Genomic DNA, 25,796 nt, shown 5'->3' with positions numbered 1-25,796 from the left:
CTTGCTTCAGAGCACTAACAACCTGGTTTTGAAATAATAAACACCAATTCCCCCCCACATCTTTCAGAAGGCTGAGTGCAGGACTGCGCTTGTTCTGGGGTCTTCCCAAGGGGCGGGGCGGAGGGGGATATGGACGGAAGCTGCCACTAGTGGTTTGAGGAGCAGGAAGGCAGGAGGAATAGACTACTAGCCACAGTTCAGAGGCAAGGGAAGGCATGTTTGTCAGGGCTACAGGTTTGAAAAAGCATTTCTTTTCCAGGTGCCAAAGAGCAGTTCTGCTTCCCTGTACTCCTTGCAAATCAGACATTTATTTGCATTGCCCTCACCTGTGCCCTCACGCAGTCAAACCTGATTGGCTATGGTGCATCATCCAGTTTACTACATGGTCCCTGACTAATAAGAGGAAGAAACTGCAACAGCGGGGGTTGAATCAGATGGAAAATAAATTAATAATAATAATAATAATAATAATAATAATAATAATAATAATAATTTATTTATATCCCGCTCTCCCCAGCCGAAGCTGGGCTCAGGGCGGCTAACAACAGTCAAAATAGTTCAACATTCTAAAAACATTCATTATAAAATTAATTAAAATCAAATTAATGGCAACCATCAAGCAAAATTCTGTGTAGGTTGCCAGAGGAGGGGGTCAGGCTGCGCCCTGACCAAAGGCCTGGTGGAACAGCTCTGTCTTGCAGGCCCTGCGGAAAGATGACAGGTCCCGCAGAGCCCTACCCACAGATTTCCAAGTGCTTCTCGGGGGACAACTCCAACTGAATGCTGGAAGTGGAGAACTTTCAGGTGAGCCCCAGGTATTCTCCTTCTGCCTTCCTAATCCAAACACATGAGCATGTGGCCTACTGTGTCTTCAAATCTCCCCCAGTGCAAGGCACAGTTGAATGAACTGCCCTGCAGCCCCAACAGAATGTGACTTCAGGGTATCCAGGGGGTGGAACTCACAAGAATTTCCACTTGTGCAAAGGGACTCCCCTTCTCCCCTGTGTGCCCTGCACCCTTCCCAAACAGCTCCAGAGAGTAGGGAAAACCTCTAGAAGAGACTGGGAGGGGGGGGACATGGCAGAGAGGAGAAAGGGGGAAATCCTGTGGCACACATAGAACATAATCCGAGCCTACTGGATCAGGCGACTGCCCCACCTAGCCCAGCATCCTGTTCTCACAGTGGCCAGCCAGATGCCCCAATCAGAAACCCTCAAGCAGGGTTCGAGCACAAGAGCCCTCTCCCTGTCGGCTGTTTCCAGGGACTGGTGTTCAGAAGCATGGCTGCCTCTGACTAGGGAGGCAGTGCATAGCCATCCTGGCCAGGAGCTATTCATACCCTGCTCTTCCTTGCCCTGATGCGATGTTCACTTAGCACTCCACTGGATACAACGCAGGGACTTCATTACAGGCAGGGGCAGAGCGACGCCTCCTGCTTCCACAGCACATGCCTGCAGGTGATCACAACACAACTGCTTTGGGGGGCAGGGTACCAACCTTGGCGGTACATCCGAAGGGCATCGAGGAAGCGGGAGCCCCGGATCTGGGCCCTCAGGAGGGGTATGTCCAGCTGCATGAGGCCGGCCTCGCAGTGCTCCCCGTGCAGGTCCAGCTCGCTGGTGCTCACTCTCCGCGCGCACAGCCCTCTGGAGTCCCCGCTCCAGCTGTCTGCCTTGGGCAGGAAGCAATGCACAAAGTGGAGCTTGGACTTCTTGAGGGTGTCGATCAGCGCGTCCTGAAGGGAAGAGGGGAAAGGGAGGGAGAATTAGTTGAGGGTGTCTGGGATGGGATGGATCAGCCCTCTCTGCAGACCCCAGGATCCAGCTAAAGGGATCTGCAGAGGGCTGTGAGTGTGCTTGTGTGTGCTCTGAGTAGCCTGATCTGCTGTGGCAGGTCAGGTGGCAATCATGCCAAACTCAGCCCACCAGTATGGGGGCAACTGCATCAGCTCTGCTGTGACAGGCCAGCTCCATCAGTCCTCCTCTCCCTCTCCTGTCGCCCAGAAGCACCCATTCCAGCAAACGTCCTCAGTGGGAGGGATAGGAAGCAGAAGGTTCCTTCTATCGGCTCTTGCCAAAAGCCCAGCTCCATCAGGCGCCTCTGGCCCCTGCACTGTGCCTGTTGGCCATTCTAGGAACTATAGGTTAGAAATTGATGCTCCCACCAAACTGGGAAGGGTGGCTAACACCCCAGAGGACAGGATCACACTTCAAAACGACCTTGACAGATTAGAGAACTGGGCCAAAACAAACAAGATGAATTTTAACAGGGAGAAATGTAAAGTATTGCACTTGGGCAAATAAAATGAGAGGCACAAATACAAGATGGGTGACACCTGGCTTGAGAGCAGTACATGTGAAAAGGATCTAGGAGTCTTGGTTGACCACAAACTTGACATGAGCCAACAGTGTGACGCGGCAGCTAAAAAAGCCAATGCAATTCTGGGCTGCATCAATAGGAGTATAGCATCTAGATCAAGGGAAGTAATAGTGCCACTGTATTCTGCTCTGGTCAAACCTCACCTGGAGTACTGTGTCCAGTTCTGGGCACCACAGTTCAAGAAGGACACTGACAAACTGGAACGTGTCCAGAGGAGGGCAACCAAAATGGTCAAAGGTCTGGAAACGGTGCCTTATGAGGAACGGCTAAGGGAGCTGGGCATGTTTAGCCTGGAGAAGAGGAGGTTAAGGGGTGATATGATAGCCATGTTCAAATATATCAAAGGATGTCACATAGAGGAGGGAGAAAGGTTGTTTTCTGCTGCTCCAGAGAAGCGGACACGGAGCAATGGTTCCAAACTACAAGAAAGAAGATTCCACCTAAACATTAGGAAGAACTTCCTGACAGTAAGAGCTGTTCGACAGTGGAATTTGCTGCCAAGGAGTGTGGTGGAGTCTCCTTCTTTGGAGGTCTTTAAGCAGAGGCTTGACAACCATATGTCAGGAGTGCTCTGATGGTGTTTCCTGCTTGGCAGGGGGTTGGACTCGATGGCCCTTGTGGTCTCTTCCAACTCTATGATTCTATGATTCTATGAGTTTTCATTTTCATATCCCTCATCCCTCCCTCTTTCCCCTTGCATATCATGCTTTTTAGACTGTAAGCCTGCAGGAACAGGGGCCGTCTTGTTTTACCTGGCTGCATGTAAGCTGCTCTGGGAGCTGTTTTGGCTGAAGAGCAGGATACCAATGCTCTAAGTAAGTAAATAAATGACAAGCACAAGTGCTTGCAAAGGCAGAGGAAAGGCCCTTTTGATCCTGCGCTAGGAAATGGACATCTCCTCTGCCAATGCAGCTGCTGAGCCCCCTCCTAGGAACAGATGCTTCCATGGGACTGGGCTGCCTCAAAACAAGCAGGCGGTCAGATACTGAGGCAAGCAGGCCCTGCAGGGAAGAAGTGATCCCCGCCAACCTCTCCCCAAAAGGCTCGTCTTCATTCTCTCGGCGTTTTCAAGGCCAGCCCAGTACTGGGCCACACTAAAAACCAGGCAGTGCTTCCTTCTGGTCAGCCACAGGGCCAGCTACGGGGACTTACCACTTGCAGCTTGATCTGGATGCAGACTGACTTCTTCTTCACGGCTGCCACGCCCGTGGTGAAGGTCTTCCGCATGCTTGTGGCCCTGCGCAAAGCCAGCTGAGAGCCTCCTTCCAGGCCAGCGATGGACCCAGACAGCACCATTCCTGTTCCAGCTCGGCCTGCGAAGAGGCTGCTGATTATTTTCCTGAGGAAGCGGGAAGAAGAGGGAATCAGCACCACGGCCAGATGGAGGAGTGGACGCAACAGCAGGAGCAGCTAGCAGCCCAACTCTCTTCAAGGCCGTTGGGATGAAGCTGCTTTGGGGAAGGGGACTCCAGGCTGCACCGATTGTCCTTCCAACCAGCAGAGGGAGCACTAGATAATCAGGGACACACACCCCCACTTCGGGTTAGGCGAGGAAAGGAAAGGGAAATAAGACCTGCTCTGGGGAAAGAGAGGGGCAAGAGTAGCTTGGGGCCAGCATCTTCATGAAGATACCAGTGTGGGGTTAAACACATATACAGACACGCGGTGATGAATGAAACAAGCACTTCTTCTTAGACTGGGACAGACTCCCTACCTGAAACCCAGTCGCCGTCAGTCCGTGTGGACAATACTGAGCCAAATAGACCAAAGGAAATGATTCAGCAAAGGGCAGCTTCCTATACAGTAGTACCTCTGGATACGCACACCTCAGGTTGCATATCCTTCAGGATGTGAATGTGGCAAAGTATTTTTCTGAGTTTCACTGCACACACATGTACAGAAGCAGTCTACCGCCATGCGCGCATGCACAGAAGTGGTCCCTCCGGTTGCGGAAACATCGGGATCTCCGGAACGGATCCCGTCCACAACCAGAGATACCACTGTATTCATCAGCATGACAACACCTTGCTTTATTTTTATGATAAGGCCAGAGCTCAGTGGCAGAGCCCCTGCACTGTAAGCGTAAGGTCCCAGGTTCAATCCAAGGCATCTCCAGGTAGAGCTGGCAGAGAGCCCTACCTGAAATTCAGGGGAGCTGCTGCCTAAACCTAACCCCTAACCCCAACTCTAACCGGTCAGGACAATACTGAGCTAGATGGATCAAGTGCACTTTCCTATGTTCCTAAGAGGCACAGGCATACAGCATCCTGCTTCCCCAGTGGACAGGTGTGTTAAATAAAACAGGGGTTTGGCTTTGCCATAACTGCAACCCTTTCATACCTGACTTGGGGAGGAGAGAGAAAGCACTACTGTCTCATAACAAATGTAATTGATCTGTACAAAAGACTTTACAAGCTGAAAAATGAGACAATGCACATACTTTTGTAAACCAAGAAAATCTTTAATAAAAACTATTATATTTTTTAAGGGTGAGAGGAGGGAAGGAGGAAGGGAGAGGGGTGAGCAAAGGAGAGAGAGAGAGAGAGAGAGAGAGAGGATAATGTGCTTGCAACTTACTTCTGAGACTCCTGCAGGAGAGTCAAAGTGTTCTGGGATGCAGGATTCTGCCTGACATAGTTCAGCCAGCCAGTGGTGTCATATTCCACCCAGTTAGTACCATAGCTGTGCCCCAGGAAGAAGTGCCGTGGCCTACTGCTTCGGAGCAGCGGGTTGTGCCCTGCAAAGAGAGAAGGCAAGGCACAAACTGTCAAGCAGACTGCTCCTCACTCACATCTGGCCTGCTTGGGTATGCCCAAAATCAGACACTGCTGTAGGTCCAGGACTCAGAGAGGGCTCTGCCCAACGCCCCGCACTAAATGTAGGCTTAAGGGCACTTGCTTCAGAATAGGTGGTGGTGGTTGTTTTTGTGTGGGTGCCCTCTGCATTATTATTAATTTGATTTATTACCCACCCTTCACCCTAAGGTCCCAGGGTGCGGTGACTGTTCGGATATTTCCGTATCTACGGGAGATCGATGGATCGTCCGGAGGCGACGTGAAACCATGATGGACTCTGTCTCCCTGGCAGTATCCCAACAGTGACAACAATTTACAACATGGCATGAAAACCAGTTTTAAAACAAACTGCAGGGCAATGTTGCAATAACAGGGCAGTGGTGTTGGATTTATACTGGGCTGTCTGCACATCATTCCTCTTTTGTTAGTTGTTCTGTGATGCTTCCCCAATGTGACGGCGTAATTGCTGCCTAGAGAGGCATTTGCACAACTACGGAGCATCAAAAGCTGACAATGAAAAATAAACCAGCACATTTGTGAATTAAAAGTTGCAGTATTTCAGCAGGAAGTTACAGGGCTGAAACAAAGCAGTACGTCCATCCCAAAGCTTTCCAACTCTACAATTCTATGATTCACAGGAGCAAGGAGAATTATAAACGGGATGGCATAGTACTGCTTTGATGCCACCAGGAGCACAAATAACCATGAATGCATGATAAAAGGGGCATCTGGAGGGGCTCCAAAATAAAACAGGCAAATGGCCATGAGAAGCACTTTAAGTACCTAGGAAGAGCCTGCTGGGTCAGGCCAAGGGCCCATCTAGTCCAGCCCCCTCTTCTCGCAGGGGCCAATCAGTTGTCACAATGAGAAACCCACAAGCAGGACCTGAGCCCAAGAGCCCTCTCCCCTCCTGTGGTTTCCAGCAACTGGGATTCAGAAGCATCACTGCCTCTAACTGTGGAGGCAGAGCAGAGCTATCCTGGCTAGCAGCCACTGAGAGCCTCCTCCTCCTCCATGAACTTGTCCCATCCTCTTCTAAAGCCATCTAGGTTGGTGGCCACCGATGCCTCCTGGTAGGAGCACGTTCCATAGTTCAGCTAGGCAATGCATGAAGAAGAAGGACTTTGTTTTACCTGTCCTGAATCTTCCTACTTTTGAAGGGGGGGGCGGTGCTCATATGGAAGAAGGCATTTCCTGAGACAGTTGGCAGAATTTCACCCCTTTACAGCCCTTGTTTTAAATTATTTTTCATAGAATCATAACACTGTAGAATTGGAAGGGGTCATCTAGTCCAATCTCCACCGATGCAGGAATCACAGCTAAGCCCTCCTTGCGCCTTACCTTTCTTGTCTCCGTCCTGTGGGCCGTAGTAGGTGAACAGCCGCTCCAGCAAAGTGTCCTCGTTGCCTCCGGGCTGCAGCGACTCCTCCTCCAGCAACCACAGCAGGCCGCGGGCCTCGTCGGTCCGGGCCAGGGAGCGGACCTGCAGGTAGGAGTCGCCCAAGACCCCCGCTGTGTTATTAGGGTCTGTAACCTCCACCAAGAAAGCTGGGTGTGGTAGGACAGGGAGGGAGGCAAGGGGGCGGGGGGGAGCATCTTGCCCGAGAGGGGGCAGGACTGTGTACTGCTAGCCATGCGTACACACACACACACACACACACACACACACACACACACCCTGGGTATCCTCCTCCCCTTGCGTAAGCTGCACACATTGCCACAAGCCTGCCTGGGAAAGCCCAGCCCTAGGAGCAATGAAGTGGTGAAAGCCGGGGGCAGGCGGGGGCAGCCTTGCGCTTGGCTCCAGCTTTAAAAACAAATACTTTGCCCAGGAAGAATCAATACTTAATACCAGAGACAGGAGAAACACACATTGTCTAGTAAAATGTTCCCGCACAAGACGTTTACTCGGTAGAAATTCAATCTGGAGGCTTAAGCAGCAAAATTACTCCCCGCAACTCAGCAGGGAGCAATTGGAGGAGCAGCTGCTCTCCACACACACACACACACACACACACACACACACACACACACAGAGAGGCTTCAGTGCTGCAGCAGCTGCCACCCTTGGTACCTGAAGTTGCCAAACTCAGGAGAAAAGGGGAAGGGCCATCGCTTAGTGAGAGGGGGACCCTGCTTGGCATGCAGGATCCCAGGTTTGACCCGCGATGGGTGGAAATGTCCCCCTGCCTGAAACCCTGGAGAGACATAGCAGATGCTACTGAGCTAGAAGAACTGGTGGTCTGATTGAGCATAAGGTAACATCCTATGTTCAGGATGCGGGTGGCGCTGTGGGTCAAACCACAGAGCCTAGGGCTTGCCGATCAGAAGGTTCAAATCCCCGTGACAGGGTGGGCTCCCGTTGCTCGGTCCCTGCTCCTGCCCACCTAGCAGTTCAAAATCCCCGTGACAGGGTGGGCTCCCGTTGCTCAGTCCCTGCTCCTACCCACCTAGCAGTTCAAAAGCACATCAAAGTGCAAGTAGATCAATAGGTACCGCTCCGGCGGGAAGGTCAACGGCGTTTCTGTGCGCTGCTCTGGTTTGCCAGAAGCGGCTTAGCCATGCTGGCCACATGACCCGGAAGCTGTACGCCGGCTCCCTCGGCCAATAAAGTGAGGTGAGCGCCGCAACCCCAGAGTCGGCCACGACTGGACCTAATGGTCAGGGGTCCCTTTACTTCCTATGTTCATAAGAAGAGCCTGTTGGATCAGTCCAAACGGGGACCACCTGGTCCAGTACCTTGTTCTCACAGGCCTCAAAGGGAAGCCTGAGAGCAGGACCCGGGTGCAAGAGCACTCTTCGCTCCTGTAGTTTCCAACAATTGGTATTCAGAAGCATTGCTGTCTCCATTCATGGAGGCAGAGCATAGCCACCATGGCTAGTAGCCATTGATACCTTTCCCCTCCAAGAATTTGTGGAGTCCTCTTTCAAAGCCATCCAGGTCGGTGGCCATCACTGCCCCCGTTGCAGCAAGCAGCATAGCCTGACTACGTGCTGCACGAAGGACTTTCTCTTATCTGCCTATTTCAGTTCCTAAAGCAGAATCTAGATGGCAAAGCATAGCATTCAAATTAAGAAAACCCATGCATTCTGATTTCGTTTTTAAGAAGGGTGGGTGGGGAGAATCTTCGAGCAGGAGCTGGCAGTGGCAATTCAGGACGGCCCTCCTGGGAATTGCAAGGCACAAGCGTGGAAATTTCTGAGCCAGGCATGGACCTCGGCATCCCAAGATGCTTTGGTTTTTAATTGAAAGGGGAGAGGCGGAGAGATCTCTCGCCTCCGTGGCTGATGAGTTAAGACTGGCGGGTGGAGGGAGGGAGGGAGGGAGGGAGGGAGGGAGGGAATGGGCAGTTCTTAGTGAAATCCCAGGTGCTGGCAGAGAAACCAGCAGAACTTTTGGTTTGAAGAGGCACAGTTGTCATGCTCTGCACTGCTTATATTCCACCCCTAAGAGAGGGAGGGAGAGAGCGGGAGAGAGTGCCTTAAAGCAGGAGTGGGCAGAGGAGAGATCAGGACCTACTGGTTTGTCTCAGGGCAATCTGCAGTAGCTCTCTCTTCCTTGCCGGCTCCTGGCCTATAAAACAGGATACTGTTCCTGAGCCAGGCTCATGAATCCCTTAGGAACATAGGAAGCTGATGTATACTGAGTCAGACCATTGGTCCATCCAGCTCACTACTGTCTACAATAATAATAACATCTGGCAATAACCTATTAAACATTAAAAGCTTCCCTAAACAGGACTGCCTTCAGATGTCTTCTAAAAGTTCGGTAGTCGTTTTTTTCTTTGACATCTGGTGGGAGGGTGTTCCACAGGTCGGGTGCCACTACCGAGAAGGCCCTCTGCCTGGTTCCCTGTAACTTGGCTTCTCACAGCGAGGGAACCGCCAGAAGGCCCTCGGCGCTGGACCTCAGTGTCCGGGCAGAACGATGGTGGCTCTCCAAGGGTTTCAGAAAGGGGACATTCCCGGACCCAGCTAGAGATGACAAGGATTAAACCTGGGATCTGCTGCATGCAAAGCAGGAGCCTTGCCAGACACGCTGGCGTCCCTCCTCTAAAACGAAGTAAGATTAAGGGCTGACTGAAGTAGGAGCAGAGGAAGCTGCCTCCTACTGAGCCACGCCATGGAGCCACCTTGCTTGGCTTTGTCTACAATGACTGGCAGCAACTGAGCCCTACCAGGAGATGCCACTGGGGATTGGACTGGACCCGGGTGCCTTTGATGAGGGACTGTGTGCAGCTCCACTGTTGAGTTTTATTGCTGCATGTTGGGCTCTTTCATCCCCATCCACAGCAAGGAGAGGCCGCCCCTCTTCCAGACCGCCTCACGCTGATCTATTTCAATTGCCAATATCACTGTTGCCGTTTTCAATAGTTTTAGTGTTCAGTGATTTGCAAGTAGCAGGGTTTGTGTGTTACCATCTTAACGATTTATTTGTTTTTTTAAAAAAACATTATCTCTTGAACTTGCCAGGAGTGCTTAGGGACCAAGAATGTTAGGAAATCAATTTGGAAATAATAATAATAAGGATCTGAGCAGTGGGAGAAGGAAGGTGGGTCCGTGACCCCAGCCCTCCTGGGAGAGTCATGGTGGAGTGGTTTCAAAAGCAGCCCCACCTTTTGCAAGCGTGCGTGGAAAGCTCCTTTGTTTGCAAGTAACTCGCGAGCAAGAGGATAAGTGAAGGGGGGGGACACATCCCTCCTGGCCTCCTAATGCGGCACAAACTGACGAAATTCATCAGCCGCACTGCTGTGTGCTAACAGGCCCCTCCATTAGAATGACAAGCAGCAGCAGGGACTTTCAAGCCTCGCCGCCTCCCCACTCCTTTATTGGCTCAGATGCAAACGGAAAAGGAAAATTATGGGCACACGGGACAAACGGGAGAGCAACAGAGGCTTCCTTCGCTTCCGCTGCTCCCCGCCTAACAAAGCTCCCTCCTCAGGTCGCTGGAGAGGGAGGGAGACCCTGCAGAGCTGCAAGTCCCATTGCACTGTCTATGTTTTATTGTTGTAGGCTGCTTTGACCTCTACATGGTGAAAAGCTGGGTACCAATTTCAAATAACACCAAAGCAACATTCGCAAGAGCCCATGAGGAGCCTGCTGGGTCAGGCCAAAGGGGGCCCATCGAGCCCCCAAACCCCATAAAATCTCCTAAAGGCCAGTGTGGGGCAAAGAAGACCAGTGACACCCTGACGCCAGGAGAGGGGGCTTCCAAAGCTCCGCAGGAGAGCAGCTGCAAAAGTCACCAGGTTCAAACCCTGAGACGTCGCATTGAAAGGATCCAAGCAGAAGGCATTGGGGAGCTGCTGCCAGTCAAAGCGGACAATGCTGGGCTAGACTGACAGCCTGACCTTGCATAAGGCAGCTGCCCATGACCCCAAATCAGATGCCTCAGCGGCAGGTGTGCTTAACGCTGGAACAGTTCCGATCACATAAGGGGGGGATGCTTCCCCACACCCTCTCAGCGAAAGCAGGGAGGCCCTCCCCTCATGTACCACTTGCTACACACACAGCCATTCTCCTTAAATGTTTTTGCCCTACACCAAAGTTGCTTTCAGTCACAGGAGCTTGGCTGCTGAGAAATGCGCTTGGAGAGAGAAACTGCAGAGGGTAAGTGGAGAAGGGGGAGCAATGGGGTAGGTTCTGCACCTCTCACACCCATGCACCCATTCCAGCGTGAAATCCATCCCCCCATGCGTGACGCCTGCGCTGCAACTCCCCAGCCCCCCCCCCTCACACAAACACACACAGCGAGTTCCTGGCCCCCTTCATCCAGTCAGATCTGCCTAGATCAGAGCAAAGCCCTAACTAACCCTGACAGCCGTCTCCCTACCTGGAGCCAGCGCTTTCTCCTCGTTAGCGTTGGCTAATTGGAAGGATAAATGCTCTGCCAAGATTGTAGCTCCCAGTCAGGAAGCCGGTTCCCTCAGTGGCAGCTGTCAGGCTAGGAGGTTTGAAATGCCCCCCCCACCCCCTTTCTCGCCCTCCCCATCCTCCCCTCCCCAGCATGCTCTGGGCACAGCACCCCTTGGCTAACAGCAGGGGAAAACGAGGGCTTGGATCCATGCTGGGGAAGGCACTGAAGGGGTCCATGGAATGACCCGGTTGTCCCCACTGGGCAAAGCCTTGCAAGCAGACCTCGTGGGTCACCAGGAGTGAAGCACCCCAGAAGGTGACCAAAACCCACCTAGTCCGACTCCAGAAGCAGGACCAGCCACCTCAACCACCACTCGTGGTTGAAACCCAGAGAATGTATGCTGCAAGCTGAGAAGCTGCAGGGAAGGGTGTTATAGCAGAACGATGGCTCCAGAAGGCTTAAGTTAGGGGAGCCAAGATAACGGGTCACGGTGAAAGGAAAGCTGGAGGGTTGTTGCCACCATGCCCAGCTCCTGGACGCCTTGGCTGCTTTCGTGCCCAGGAGGCAGGACTAGACAGGGCTTTGGTCTGACCCAGCAAGGCAAGGCTTGGTTTCTTTAGCCACAGGCTGCAAGGGAACCCATTGGAAGCCTCCAAACCAAGCAGCAGAAACCACCTGCATCGCACTGTCAAGCCAGTCAGACTGGCATGAGTTCCTTCCGGCCTTGAGGATAAGGCCACGTTCACACCACACATTGGAAATACATGGAATTCTGGGAACTGTAGTAAGAATATAAGTGCAGCCTGGTGGATCAGGCTCATGCCCCATCAAGTCCACTGTCCTGCTCTCACACTGGCCAAACAGGTGCCTGAAGGAAACCTGCAAGCGAGACCCAAGCCCCTGAGGCTTCCAGCAAGCGGCGTTCAGAAGCGTTTGCCTCCAAGTAGTTTACTCCTCGCAGAGAAACAATTCCTAGCATCCTTTGCAAACTACAGTTTCCAGGATTCTTGCGACAGGGTGCTTTAAAACAGTGTGGAATTGATCTAAATCCTCTCGTCCGCACACTCACATGCTTCCATTTGTTTCTGCCCCGGGTTTCCCTGAAGCTGTGCCCAGACTGCCCAAGCCTTGCCTTTTACACACCCCAGGTCTGAGAGGCATGCTTGCAAGGGAGATATCCCAGTCCAAAATTGAGCAAAAAAAGAGAGAGAGCCCTCTCTCTCGCGCGCCCACACACACTCCCTGGCTGGCTGTGTTATGAGAGAGAGAAAGCCTGTGTGGCTCAGACTGCAAGCAGGAAGTTGTCTTGAACCCCACCACCTGCATGCATCCACCCCGCCCAGCAGCATCTCAGAAAAGACCCACCTGCAGCCAAGCAGCTGCCCTGTTTGAGGGCAGGCAGAGGACCAGATGCAGGGAGAGGGGGCAGGAGGAGGGATGGAGCAGGAACGGGCAGCGGCGGCGGCAGCAGCAGCAGGGGTGGCAGCCATCCCCCATGAAGAGCCCTCACATGCAGCTTACCAGTGCCTGGTGGGACGCTTGGTCTACTGTGGCTATAGACCCAGATGTATTAGGCTCTAAGGCATCTAAGGAAAGGTCTATGTTTTCCTAGAGAAGGACGGACAGAGGAGGTGTGATTAGTGGCCCGTGGGGCTACAGATTACAGTTAAAAAGGCAATCAGAGACAGAGAAAGAAATAGAGGAGGGGACGGGTTTGTTGATATGGAGAGAAGTGGTCAGTGCATTAGTTGGAACAGAATCTATGGGGGCAAAGTCACACACACAGCAGGGGGTTCCCTGGATAGCCCTGTGGTGTGTGAACACCACCCCTTCTCCCATCCCCACCAAATCCTGTTGCCTAAAGAGCTTGTGCCAGACTGGCAATCCATGCACTGCAAGGGAGAAGAAATCTCCTTGTGTGTTGGAGGAGGGGGTTGTCAATATCGCCACCGCCCCCCTGCCACCCACCCTGTGCGCAATGCAGGGCTTGTCCAGCAGCAACAGCACCTGGAATCCTGCATTAATGTTTTTAAACAAATTAAAAGGAAGTTCCTGGTTCTGAAGGACAGCCAAGAGAAACTTTGAGAGATCTCACCACCATCACCAACCCCAAGCCATCCCACTCAAACAAACTCCGGATTTAATCCAGGTGTCTGAAAGGACAGCTCAGCGGATCAGAATAACAAAAACAAACAAACCCCAAAACAGTTTGATTTTGCCTCTGTAAAAAAAAAAAGGTCGCGTTCAGACTGCAATATTTCCTGGATTCCTGGGTCTCAGAAATGCAGCTGGCTAGTCTCCCCTGCAGGGTGGCATTTCTGATTTTGGCCACTCTTTGTGCTGTGCTAGCTGTTCTCTTGCAGTGCACAAATTTGGGAGAACGGCTGCGTATTGCACCCCAGGCATGATAGTGGCAACGTCACCACAGAAGAGAAGGGTGCAGGGTTGAGGTTTTGCAGCCAGATGCAGAAAGCATTCTACTGCGTTAATGCAGGCCAAAGGTTTAAGGAAACGTGAGGGGAAACTTTGGCCCTCCAGAGGCTGCTGAACCACAGCTCCCATCATCCCTTGCTGGAGCTGATGGGAGTTGTAGTTCAGCTCCACCTGGAGTGCCACAGGCTTCCCACACCTGGTTGAGGGGACGGGAGAGGAGTCACAGTATCATAAAATTCTAGAGTTGGGTGGGAACTCCCCCACTCCAAGAAATCATCTTATCCAACCCCCTGCAATGCAGCAGTCACAGCTAAAGAATTTCTGACAGATGGCCATCCGACCTCAAGGGGGCAAGAGGGAGAGAGGGAGGCAACTCATGAAAACCCCTGCTCCTAGGAGGTGGCAGATCAGATGCTACTGATTAGGGTTAATAAGAGGGGGATCTAAAATGAGCCTCCTCCCTCGTTGGTTTCAATCAGCAGCTGAATTAGAAAGTGGTGCAGAAAAGGGATTAAGGCAGATGATAGACGGGGGGTATCTTGGCACAGTACCTGGGCACCCCACCCTTTCCACCTGGGAACAGACTCAGGCACTGCCTGCTGCTTGAGCGTTAGGGACTGGGGTGGGAGCTACGAGCCCCTTTCCCCCAAACCAGACGATACCTCCTTGTATCTCTCCAGCTCCTGCACGAAAGTGCGCTCGTGGAAGAGGGTCTGCAGCCGCTCCTGGGCATAGTTGTGGCACAGCTCTTCGAACGTGGCCCCGCGGCTCTGGCCAGCCATCTCGGGGTTCTGGAAGCCGGGGGTGTCCACAATCATCATGGAACACAAGGACCGCTGGCTGGACTTGAGGGCCCTCAGCAGATAAAGGAGGAAAAGTGGGGTTAGAGGATTCTTTTTCCTGCAGGGTGGAGAGGCCCCCAAGTATTAAAAATGCAGGGGTTAGCACTGGTCTCCACAGCCCTGGACTGGCCAGCAGTATGGCTGTAAATGTGCCATACATTTAAAGCACTGGCCTGATCCAGAAGGGCTCTTAACAGATTAGCCCCAGAGAAAGAAGTGCTCCTTTCCAGAGACTCCTAATTCAGTCTTTGCTTCTCCATATGCAGTTGTGACCTCTGCTGCCTTGGCGAAAAAAGGAAGCCACCCCAATTCCGTGATTTCTGGGGTTGCTTAGAGATCTGCCCTGGTTGCTGATCTGCTACCATGCCAAAAGTTCAAAGTGCTGCTATTAGTATATAAAACCCATAACTGGGGACCAGTTTACCCTGCATGTGCCCGCTCAACTGCTTTGATCAGTGAAACTATCACTGCTACAGGTGCCAGACAATACCTGTTCTGCATTTTTAAGAACCCAATTGCAGCACCTACACTTTGCAATTCCCTGCCTATCGATATCAAGTAAGTGCCTTCGCTGTACTCTTTGCAGTGCCTGCTAAGAACATTCCTGTTTTGCCAAGCCTGTCCAGGTGCTCAGAAAGGTAATGTGCATTTTAACCTGTTTTAGTATTTTAACTTTCTGTATGCCTTCCAATTATCGTTTATGAAAGGGATGGATGGATGACCCTTTGAGACTCTTCCAACTCTACAATTCCAGGATTCAACTTGGTGGCCACGTAATGCTGGCTACCTGGGCCAGCCCAAGGAACAGGGAGCCCTGCTGCCCTCGGCTCTGCAGAAGCAGCCTTGCAAAGCAGGGATGGAGAAGTTCTGTTAGATGGGGGGGGGGAGCTTTTCCTCTCCTCGTTAGCTCAGCTAATGCACTTGAGGTCTGAAAAGGTCAGGCGCATTGATGGAGCTTGCTAAGGATTAGCCAACAGGAGGGGGAAAGAAAGAGGAGGAGGAGGAGGAGGGCTTTTTAACTTGGGTGAAGCCAGGGATGGGTGAATCTGGCCATTTTGGTTTATCCTTTTTTTTTACAGCCTAATGTTCTGTTCTCCACATTGGTTTGCAATTTATTTAAGGACCCCATGAAAAGTCATCAAGCATTTTAGTGCGGGTTACTCCTAACACACACACATTTATGTATGCAGCTTCCCTTAACGTCCACGCTTTTGCAAAGCCATGTCCCCTCATGTAATGTGTTTTTGCATGGTCTTTTCACTTACATATGCATTTTTTACTTTTTTTATTTCACAACATTTATATGCCGCTTGATGGTAAAGGAAAAAAAGTATCTCAAAACCATTTACAAAAACAATAAAACTGTTCGTCGAAAATAGTTTAAAACAACTATTTAAAACTGTTAAAAAATAAATAAACCAACTATAAGCTAAAAACCAGATGACATGACAACATAGTCTGGACAGGCATTGTGAAAACGAAAATGTTTAAAGCAGGTACTAGTGGGCATTAGGAAGGCCTTCAGTCCTTGCAACTGTTTCATCAGGACAAGACCTCCTGGAAAGACCACTAGGCCTGAGCTGTGGCTTCTTTTCTTGAATAAACATTTAACTGCTCTGGCCTCGAGTGATTTATTGCTTTTGTTGCTGACCTATGCCTGGCTCAAGCCCTCACAACTGGCCCCAAGCTAGCATGTGCATTTTTGTACACAAAGGAACACAGGAAGCTGCTTTCCACTGTATCCTCTGGTTTCTCTGCAGGAAGCTGCCTGAACTGAGTCAGACCATGAGTCCATCTAACTCAGTATTGTCTACACTGACTGGCAGCAGCTCTCCAAGGTATTAGGCAAGGATCTTTCCCAGCTCCATCTGGAGATGTTACTAGGGACAGAGCCTGGGACTTTCTGCATGCAAGGCAGGTAGGTGGCCTCCCACGGAGCCAGAATTTGCACTGCAAAGCCTGGAGAATGGCTATGTTTCAAAATATGGCTGCATTCTGATCCACGCATAGATTTGGAAGGTACAGGTTTGCTGGGTCCGCCTCTGAAAGCAAGCTGAATCCTCTGCCTCCCCCATCTCTAGAAAGACCCACCGCTGGCACTTCCATACCTGTTGAGGAGTGAGATGAGCAGCGTGAAGAGTTCAGAGTACAGGCCTGAGGCGAGGGCCTCCAAGCACTCCAGAGCAGTTGTCTTTGGGCCTGGGGGAGCGAGAGACAAGAGAGACCACCAGTGAGGAGGAAAGGATAAAATGATGCATGATACAGAGAAAGTGGATAGAAAAAAGCTTTTCTTTCTTTCTTTTTCACTAGCATTCAGGGAGTGATCATTTTATGATATTATGGCAGTGGACAAAGCTGTTATTGTAACTTTTGAATAATTGTTTATTAATTTTTTAAAAAATACAGAACTCGTTCAATGAAGCTGAATGCTGGAAGATTCAGGGCAGCTAAAAGAAAGGCCTTCTTTTGAACTACGGAACGCCTTGCCAAATGAGACAGCAATGGCCCACAGGATAAATGGCTTTAAAAGAGGATGAGACAAATTCATGGAGGAGAATAAGGCTGCCAATAAGGCTAGCCCTGATGGCTATGTTCTCTCTCCACTCTCTGCAGCAATACACCTCTGAATGCCAGTTGCAGAGGGGAGAGTGTGGCTCTTGCGCTCCAGCCCTGCTTTTACAGATTTCCCACTGGGGCACCTGGCCAACCACTCTGAGAACAGGAGGCTGGACTAGAGGGGCCACTGGCCTCATCCAGCAGCCAGGCTCTGCTCATGTTCTTTTGTTTTTAATTCATCCCCCCCAAAACAATACCTTGTGTGATGAGTGAAAATGGGGGTACATGCATTTTTTAAAAAGCCCAGAATACTTTTTGTTGGGATTTCTAGACACAGAGTTGATTCCATGCAATTAGATGTGGGTTGGGATTTTCTATTTTTATTTTTTAAGTATCTATTCATTTAAACATGCTATCCAATCCTAAATGTAGTGACATTTGGAGAAAGTGATCTTTGGAGTTTAAAAGCAATATATCCAGAAATTTATTCCTCAATCCTCTGCTACCATTGTGACATAATGGATAGATTCTAATTACGATTGTCATTTGGACCTGACCTCTGTTTATTAAAAGCACATTTAAAAATCCTTTGATGTGTGCCTACCCCAATCAACAAAAACCCTTTTAAAATGCCTCTCTTTAATCATTTTTGGGATGTTGAACTCTTCTGTGCCACTGTTACATAGAAGGAAATTTATTAAAAGAAGAAAGTGTGGGTTGCATAGATGAAAATTTATTAAAACAAGAGAGAGTGTGTTGTATTCAATGTTGATTAAAGCAGACCCATTGAATCCAGTGGAATGAGTGGGTAAGACCAACAGTGGGTCCAATGGTCAAGCAGGTGATTTCTGCACATGCTATAATTGAAAATGGGGGAGGGGGAGGCAGATGGGGCTCATCCACCGGGAAAGGTAGCCCATCTAGGAGAAGGAAGACTCTGATCCTAAACCTCCGCTGCCTTGCAGGATATCCTTGAGAGAAGAAAAGGCTAAGGAGTACCACGGATCCAGAGTGAAGTCCCTAATACAGTTGGATGGCGACTTGTACGCCTCCTTCCAGCAACTCCTGGAGTTGATGGAAATGTCTTGCTCTGCTTTCCTTTGGACCACACCAGTGACACTGAGGAGGGGTCTTGTTGTCTGGGCAGCCCAGAACCTCCATAGAGCCCTGGGGAGGTCACTTGGGGGCTGCAAACAGGGGGCAGGAGGCCGCAGTTACGAGTTCCCGGTCTCTGCAGCCACAGCAGGCGCTGTGATTCTCCAGCAGTTTGATTTCACCCTTGAAGGCACACACTTCCATTGTCTACCAAGACAGATGGATGCCAAGAACAACAGACCCATTGAAATTAATGGATGTGACTAACATTTGTGTGTGCGTGTGCACATATATAAGGGACAGGAAGGACCGATGGCCCCACCTCGCTCTACCTCTGAGGCTTCTGACCCTTGCAGGTTCAACTTACCTGAGCCATCTGCCAAGGCAGCTTCCTCTGGCCCCTGGCGGAAGGAGGTGGATCTCTGCAGGGTCCCTTTGGGCTGATGCTTGAAGATGGATGAGGACAGCTCTTCCAGCGTGCAGCCCAGCAGGTAGGCTGCTTTCTGGGCCCACTCGTGGCGAGCAAACTGCTTCCTCCCAGCTGAAAAGAGGGGAGGGAGGGATGGAAAGAGAGAGAGAGAGAGAGAGCGCATCAGGTCTGAGTCAAGAGAAGCGAAGAAGCTCCCTTGTGCTGGCCCGGTGGGGGTGGGGAAGAGGAGACATTTCTGGAAAGGACCCAAGGGCTCAGCACCATACGCAAGTCAGCACTCATTCTTCCCCTTGTCAACAGAGAGCTCCAGGCCCCACTCGCAATGTGGAAGGAGGAGCCCAGGAGTGGAGGGGAGAGGAGGGGCCTGCCAGGGGCAACACAAGCATCTGATTCTCCACACATGAACAGTGGGAAAGGAATAAAATTCATTAGGTGAGGGATCACGCTTTATCAGGGTTCGGCATGGCATGACCCACTGCTTGGCCTTGTCATCGTTCACATTGTACAGAATTAAAAAGCAAGACGTTGCTGGGGAAGGGAGGGGGCGAAAGAAATGTGAGGGGGCAAAGAGAGAGAGACATAATGAAAATGTATTTAGGAGCCTGATGAGGGGAGATTGGAGGTCAACAGCTTAATGCTTCTTGCCAGGCTAAGCATGGCAATGAGCCATTGCAGGACGGGCCGTAGGCAGCCAGGGAAGAAGGGGCTGTGGAGAGAATAGCAGAAAGGCAGCCCTCTCTCTGCCTTGCCAGAACTGGGGGGTGGGAGGTGGGGGGACAACCAGAAACATCTCCACCCAGCTGTTCACCTGCCCATCAAGAACCATAGCTGTGGCAGAGGGTGGTAGAGGATCTGCCTTGCCAGCAGAAGCGTCCCGGTTCAACCCTCAGTGGCATATCCTGGCAAGGTTAGGAGGGACACTCTGCCTGAAACCCTGGAGAGCCATGGCTGCCAGTCAGTGCAGACGATACTGAGCTAGATGGACTCAGTGTAAGGCAGCTTCCTGTATTCCTAACAGTTAGTGGAGCCATCCCACTCTTAACAGTGGGCCTTCCTGGGGCCACAGAGGAAGGGGCACATCTTCAAAGGTCTCAGTTGGGGTGGGGGATGCCCACCCATAGATATCCAGGGGGAAAGGGATTATTTCTCCTTTGCACAGGGTGTCATGAAGGACCAGGTGCTGCTCAGAAGGTAGAAGGTGAGGCTGTGCAGGACAGGCCTGGTCCAGCACATTTCGATGCAAAGCAGAAGGGACAGAAGACAATACAAGTTTTTTCGGGGGGGGGGGGTCAATGATAGCCACACACAGAGGTCCACAGTAAATTATGCCAAGCATTCAAGTTTCTAGACCCTCCCGTGCAAAACTGCTTCACACGTGACGTGGGGAAGGGAGGGAGGGGCACTGCAGCTGGTTTGAGGTGAAGATGGAAAGGACTGACCACCAGCTCCCTAGGGCATCTGCAGGCAGGTCTGGGGAAGGCTGCCTGCCTGAAAGCCTGGAGCGCTGCTACCAGTCAGTGCAGGCAATATCAAGCTAGGTGAGACACCTAGTGACCTGATTCGGTATGGGGCAGCTTCTTGGGTTGTTATGTTTTTTAGGGAACGTGCCATAGCTCAGTGGCAGAGCACCTGTTTCATTCCCCAATGGTAGGGCTGGAAAAGACCCCCTGCCAGTCAGTGTAGAGAGCACTGAACCGCATGGACTAATGCAATTAGTCTCTGTATTCCTATGTACAGACAGCCCACCCACCCCATGACCCCATGACCATAGCACAGAGGAAGAGGGTGAACTCCCAGGGCCACCATGACGGCCCACCTCTAAAGAGGTGCTGGGGCAGCAAGTTCACCAGGGGGAGGTGGTAAATGGGACTGAGCTGACCAGCCCTGTGCACCAGAAGGCACCCAACATGGGTATGGAGGAATGTGGGTGGAGGGGGATGAGGAAGAGAAAGGGCAGAGGAGAGGTGGATTTCATTGGGGGGGGGCAAGGAAAGGGGGCTTTACCTTCGTCGCCGTCTGCATTGCAAAGGGAGCAGCATGCACCATGCAAACACAAAGAGAGGGGAGTTAGAACACAGCTTTGACATAAAAAGGTTCCTGCAGAGACATCAGGTGCAACAAAGGCAGGTGAGGCGCACACACACACACACACACACACACACACACACACTTTCATGAGACAAAAAACCCATCCCAAAGTTGTGGAGTTAAAGATAATTGCAGAAGGGGTCCAAGATTTCTGGGTTGCATATCACAGTTTGTTCCCCGCCAACTGGGGAAGGGGCATAGCTCAGGGGTATAAAGCAATGGCCTCTCCCTGAAACCCTGGGGAGCCACTGCTGCCAGACAGGGCAGACAATACTCAGCCAGCCTGACTCAGGAGAAGGCAGCTTGCTATGTTCCTAAGGGAGCAAACTTCTCTCATGGATACAGCATCTGCTTGGCATGCAGAAGATTGAGGGTTCAATCCCCAACAACATCTCCAGGTAGGGTGGGAGACACTCCCTGCCTGAAAAGCTGGAGAGCTGCTGTCAGTCAAACATTTTGATAGATGGAGCACAGGACAGCTTCCTATGTTCCAGAGCAAGGGCCTAAGACCTGCTCAGGATTTTAATATAGCAAGGAAAGGTTGAAAAAGAAAAATTGGCCATGGTTCCTTCCTAATGCCATGTGACAAGCAGAGGATCTCACTGCCGCTGAGGGATAATCACAGGTGATCTAAAACTCAGGGATGAGATGTGGACTGCCCGCCACCGCCATGGCAACCCTGCCTGAAAGATGGGGCTACATCTAAAGCAGAGATGCTGACAGCTCCAAGCAACCGACTCACTCATCGCTCAGGGAATAGATTAAATCACAAACACACACCCAAAGCACAGGTGTTAGCAGCAAGCCAGCCGCTGCAAAACACTAGACACACACACAAACACACACACACGTTGCCCAAAGTGCACAAGGCAGTAGCTGTAGCGCTGAGCCCTGTGACGGACTGCCCTCTCCTGGTTATGTCTGAGTGTGACTGCAGAAAACATGAGGTACCAATTTCTGTTTCCAGAGCAGCGGGGCAGACTTGGGAGGCACAGAATCCAAATGAACCCTCTCTTCTTTGGGGTTGATGCGTGGTAGGGAGGGGGATAATCCATGCAGTTCTGCACTTTTACAGATGGTGCAGGCCAGCGCTTGTGATGTCGCAAAGGAATTTCCCAGCCACCCACTTTCAGAGCAGTTATCAACTTGAAGACAGACCAACTCTGTCTGGCTGCTCCGCTCCCTCAACTATTAGCTGTCAAGCAGCAATTCCTGCAATGGAGGTCAGAGGGTCAGAGAAGGAGCAAGGTCCGGCCCAGCAACTCTGGTGACAGCCTGGCTTCACTTGGCTCCTCCTCCTCCTCCTCCTCCTCCTCCTCTGTCTGAAGCTCTTCCACTCAAACTTCATCCTGCCTGTTCTTCATTTTGACGTCAGGTGATTGACAAGTGGGTCGTCCTGCCCACTTGTCAATGGGGTGAGGGGAGAGACTGCAGAAAGCAGGATTGCTTCAATGATGTGCAGGGAGAGTTCAATCCTTTCTGCAGCTGTATCTCTACCCACTCCACGTCTGAGATCACATATTGTTCAGCCATGAAGGCATGGGCCATTCACTATCAGCCTAACAGGGCTGTTGTGAGGATAAAATGGAGAGGTGGAGAAGAGTGGGGACAACCTTGAGCTCCTTGGAGGAAAAGGTGGGATATAAATGCGGTATTGATAATCAAATAAATGTTGTTTTGGTAAGAAACAACCTCATAGGGGTCCAGGGGGCTCACGTCTGGCCGAGAGGGGGTGAAGGTTTCCCATCCCTGTGTCCTAAAGGAAACCCGAAGCCCAATTCAGCAGCAACGAAGCCACTCCCAGCACCCAAGCAAGGCAGCTCTCGACGAGCTTGGCCCATTACCTTTGGTGGCTCCTGCAGCCCCCAAGTGATAAACGGCCCCCAGGACAAGCCAGAAGGCTTTCTGCTCATCGCTGGAGATGCCCATCACTTTCATGGCTGCCTGGAGCTTGCTGAACTGCTGGGCGGCCTTCTGCTTCTCCTCCGGCTGCAGCCAACAGGAAATAAATGAAACAAAATACACAGTCAATTGGCCTGCACTAAAAAAAATGGGGAGCCTGTTTATAATTGCTCAGTAAATGGCATCTGCAGTAGAGCCATGTGGGGTAGTTTCCTGTGCTGGCTTAGGTGGCACAACGGCCACGATCCACAGGCCCATGGGTGGGCTGCTCAGGGCACAAGCACACACATGCTCCTGCCTCTTATGCTGAGAGAGTGAGCAGGGAAGCAAGAACAGGGACCCCACACAGCTTTCAATTATAAATCTGCAAGCAAGTCCTCAGGAACAAGGGTAAAAACTCTTGTGGTAGGTGAGTTTTCCGCTTTGTCCTGCAAAGCTAGTCAACCAGAGCTTTCACACAGCAGGCTTGTTTTTATTTAACAAAATTTATGTACCGCTTACTGGAAGAAAATACCTCCAAGCAGCTTACAATGAACAGTCGCTGAAGATACCAATAAAACGCAATTTACATAAAGATAAAAGAAAACCAGTCATTATAAAACACTTAAACTTGCTAAAATCACATCATCGAGATTACATGCTAAAATTAAAGGCCTCAGCAGGCTTGCTGGGAACAATGAAGCTTTTAGCAGGCACCAAAAACAGTGCAGTGCAGAGATCCGAAGAGATCCGAAGGGGCTGCCATGCTACTGATTTATTGCAAGGGCAGAATGAACATAATGTGACACTCAGAGCAATGTCAGCCCCACAGATCAAAGCAGTCAAAAGAGGGCACATATGGGAGGAGGTGATCTTTCAAGCAAAGTGGTCACAAAGTGGTCACGAAGCGCTGAGGGCTTTGCATACTAACAGCAATACTGTGAGCCTCTCCCAGTCACTAGCCAGCAACCCATGCAGACCTCTGATCCCCTCAGCTGCCCAACCGCCCATCAAGAAAGAGGAGAGGAGACATAGCTCAGTGGTAAAGCATCTGTCTTGCAAGAAGGTCCCAAGCTCAGTCCCCAATGGCCTCCAGGTAGGGCTGCGAGAGACTCCTGCCTGAGAGTCATTGCTGCCAGTCAATGTAGACAATATTGAGCCAGATGGTCTGACTCTAGCTCCACCCCTTCTACGACTGAGCCACCTTACCTTTGACAGGGGTACAATCCCAAAGAAGTTGTTTTCGGCCAAGTGGTTGAAATGAAGCTCCGTCCTGGGGGTGGAGGGGAAGAGGAGAGAGTCAAGAGAGGGTGCTGGGGGCAGCATCCCAATTCAGAAAGGCCCACTTTGCCCTCCCCCCAGCCCACCCCCTGCACTAAAACAGGGGTTGCCTTGGTTTGCAGGAGCCCCGTGGATTTTGATTTATGTTCAGCTGCCTCCACAGGATGCTTAGAAATTGAAATGATTTGCACATTATTACCCCAGCCAATAACTACAAGATTATCAGGCCCATGTTTTATCACAAAACATCCAAGACTTAAAGGGTCTGAATTGTCCTCATTTTTCTTTTCTTATGTGATGTTGTAGTTTTTGCACATAAATAAAAATCTTTTTAAAGCAAAAACAAAGGCTACGCTTGCCAGAAGCAGACAGAATTCCTAAAACCACTCAGGACATCAAGGCCCATGGTCTGCACTGTCCTGCCCCCTCACTTCAGGGCTGGCTGGGCTACGGTTAATCAGTGGGGAGAGACCTTCCTTCCTTATATGCACAGAGGCATTTGAATATATCCAAAACAGATCTGAAGAGGCTGACAAACCCTCCCAAGGCAGAGCTGTGAGACTTGTCTCACCACAAAGGACATTTTCGTGACAATTTTGGACAGTGGGAAAGCAACATAGGAGGAGGCCGGACACACATAAGAAGAGCCTACTGGATCAAGTCAATGACCCACTTAGTCCAGCATCTTCTTCTTACAGTGAACAACCAGATGCCTGTGGGAAATCTGCAAGCAAGACTCGAGTACAAGAGCCCTCTCCCCTCCAGTGGCATCCAGCAACTGGGATTCAGAAGCACTGCTGGCCTCCAGTTCCCAAGGCAACCCCAGCCAGTAATCTGGGCCCTGCATTTCAGACCAGTTGAAGGTTTCAAGTAGTCTTCAAAGCCACCTTTGAAAAAGCTAGCTTGCTTCCTTCCTTCCAACCCATTTTGAGAACCCCAAGCCAGGAGGACACTGCAACACATGCAGCCAGGCAGGCGCTGGTCCCTTGGGTTGGGAGCTACAGCAGCCTCCTTACCGGAGGGCATTGTCCGAACAGGCCAGCAAGTAGTAGAACACGTTGAAGGTGGCCTCATTCGCGGGGCGCTTGGCAACCCTGAGTTTCTCCAGCAGCATTGTCTGAGGGATGCAATCAGAGAGAGAAAAGGTCTGCGTGGTACACGGCCAGAGGGTTCCCACTTTGGCCCCAAGAACGTCCTGCAGAACCCAAGCTCCTACCCCACCCCACCCCACCTTCTGTCATACTCTCACTTCTGGCTAATTTTGTGAGGCTCAGGACCATCACAGCCATGACAGCATGCCCTACAAGCCCCCTACTACTTGCAAACGCAAAAAGGGCTGTAACTCAGTGACAGAGCACCTCTTTTGCATGTGGAAGGGTCCAGGTTCAATCCCCAATAGCATCTCCAGATAGGGCTCAGAAATACCCCCCCCCCAACACATGAAACCCTAGATCATAGCTGCCTGTCAGTGCAGACAATAATGAGCTAGATGTGCCAATGGTCTGCCTCCAGAGAAGGAAATTTTCTACATTCCTATTTAAACCAGGCTTTAATAAACCAGCCTGGAATTTCACTTTATTTTTGAGGGAAGTATGATAGCTCAATGGCAGAGCATTTGTTCTGCATGCAGGAAGTCCCAGAAAGTTCAGTCCAGGGAGGGCTGGGAAGGCCCCCAGTCTAAAACCCTGGAGAAAGGCTGTGAGTAGACAAGTCTGAGCAAGATGGACCAAAAGTCTGACTTAGGATAAGACAACTACCAGTGCTCCCTGCTGCAGGGATACAAGAATGCAAGAACATAGTAAGAACCTGCTGGAAGTGTATGCAACACACACAGACACACCCTCTCACCTGCACAGAGGCAGAGGCCACCTGCCCAGCCTGGTCAAAGTCCAGCGAGATTATCTGTGAGAAGCGGGTGGCGTTGGCGTTCAGGCTCGTGCCGCTGTTGCCAAAGGCCTCCAGGATGGTGTACAGTGCTTGCCACTTCTCCGCTGCCAAGGCAAAGCAAGGAAAAGCATGCAGGGGCAGACCATTGTTGTGCGTGGGGGCACGCTCACATAGGTGTAGATGAACTGGCAAGCATGTGTGTGTACCCCACACCCACAACCCCAATAGACCGGTCATCATCTCAAGGGGCCGAGAGGGACCCCTTACCTGAC

General features: G+C 51.1%; 1 protein-coding gene across 28 annotated transcripts in view; it reads right to left on the bottom strand.

The window, feature by feature from the left end:
* The window catches only part of MYO18A (myosin XVIIIA), a 143,690-nt gene that overhangs the window by 57,639 nt on the left and 60,255 nt on the right, over positions 1–25,796 (bottom strand). For 12 of the 28 annotated variants that reach the window (XM_083714951.1, XM_083714972.1, XM_083714976.1 and 9 more), the window contains 13 exons: positions 25,486–25,628; positions 24,654–24,754; positions 23,566–23,629; positions 22,320–22,464; positions 20,392–20,403; positions 18,325–18,498; positions 16,415–16,505; positions 14,127–14,319; positions 12,553–12,639; positions 6,516–6,657; positions 4,957–5,116; positions 3,532–3,718; positions 1,498–1,735 (listed from right to left, as the gene is read on the bottom strand). In XM_083714951.1, coding sequence (XP_083571077.1) covers positions 1,498–1,735; positions 3,532–3,718; positions 4,957–5,116; positions 6,516–6,657; positions 12,553–12,639; positions 14,127–14,319; positions 16,415–16,505; positions 18,325–18,498; positions 20,392–20,403; positions 22,320–22,464; positions 23,566–23,629; positions 24,654–24,754; positions 25,486–25,628 — 1,737 coding nt within the window. The remainder of the gene's footprint in view (positions 1–1,497; positions 1,736–3,531; positions 3,719–4,956; positions 5,117–6,515; positions 6,658–12,552; positions 12,640–14,126; positions 14,320–16,414; positions 16,506–18,324; positions 18,499–20,391; positions 20,404–22,319; positions 22,465–23,565; positions 23,630–24,653; positions 24,755–25,485; positions 25,629–25,796) is intronic. The other 16 variants (XM_083714954.1, XM_083714966.1, XM_083714957.1 and 13 more) reach the window with 3 other exon arrangements.

This window comes from Podarcis gaigeae, assembly GCF_964106915.1.
Source record: "Podarcis gaigeae genome assembly, chromosome: 15".
NCBI classification, from domain to species: Eukaryota; Metazoa; Chordata; class Lepidosauria; order Squamata; family Lacertidae; genus Podarcis; species Podarcis gaigeae.
The sequence above is the reverse complement of the archived record's forward strand: the minus strand, read 5'-3'. Positions and strand labels throughout refer to the sequence as shown.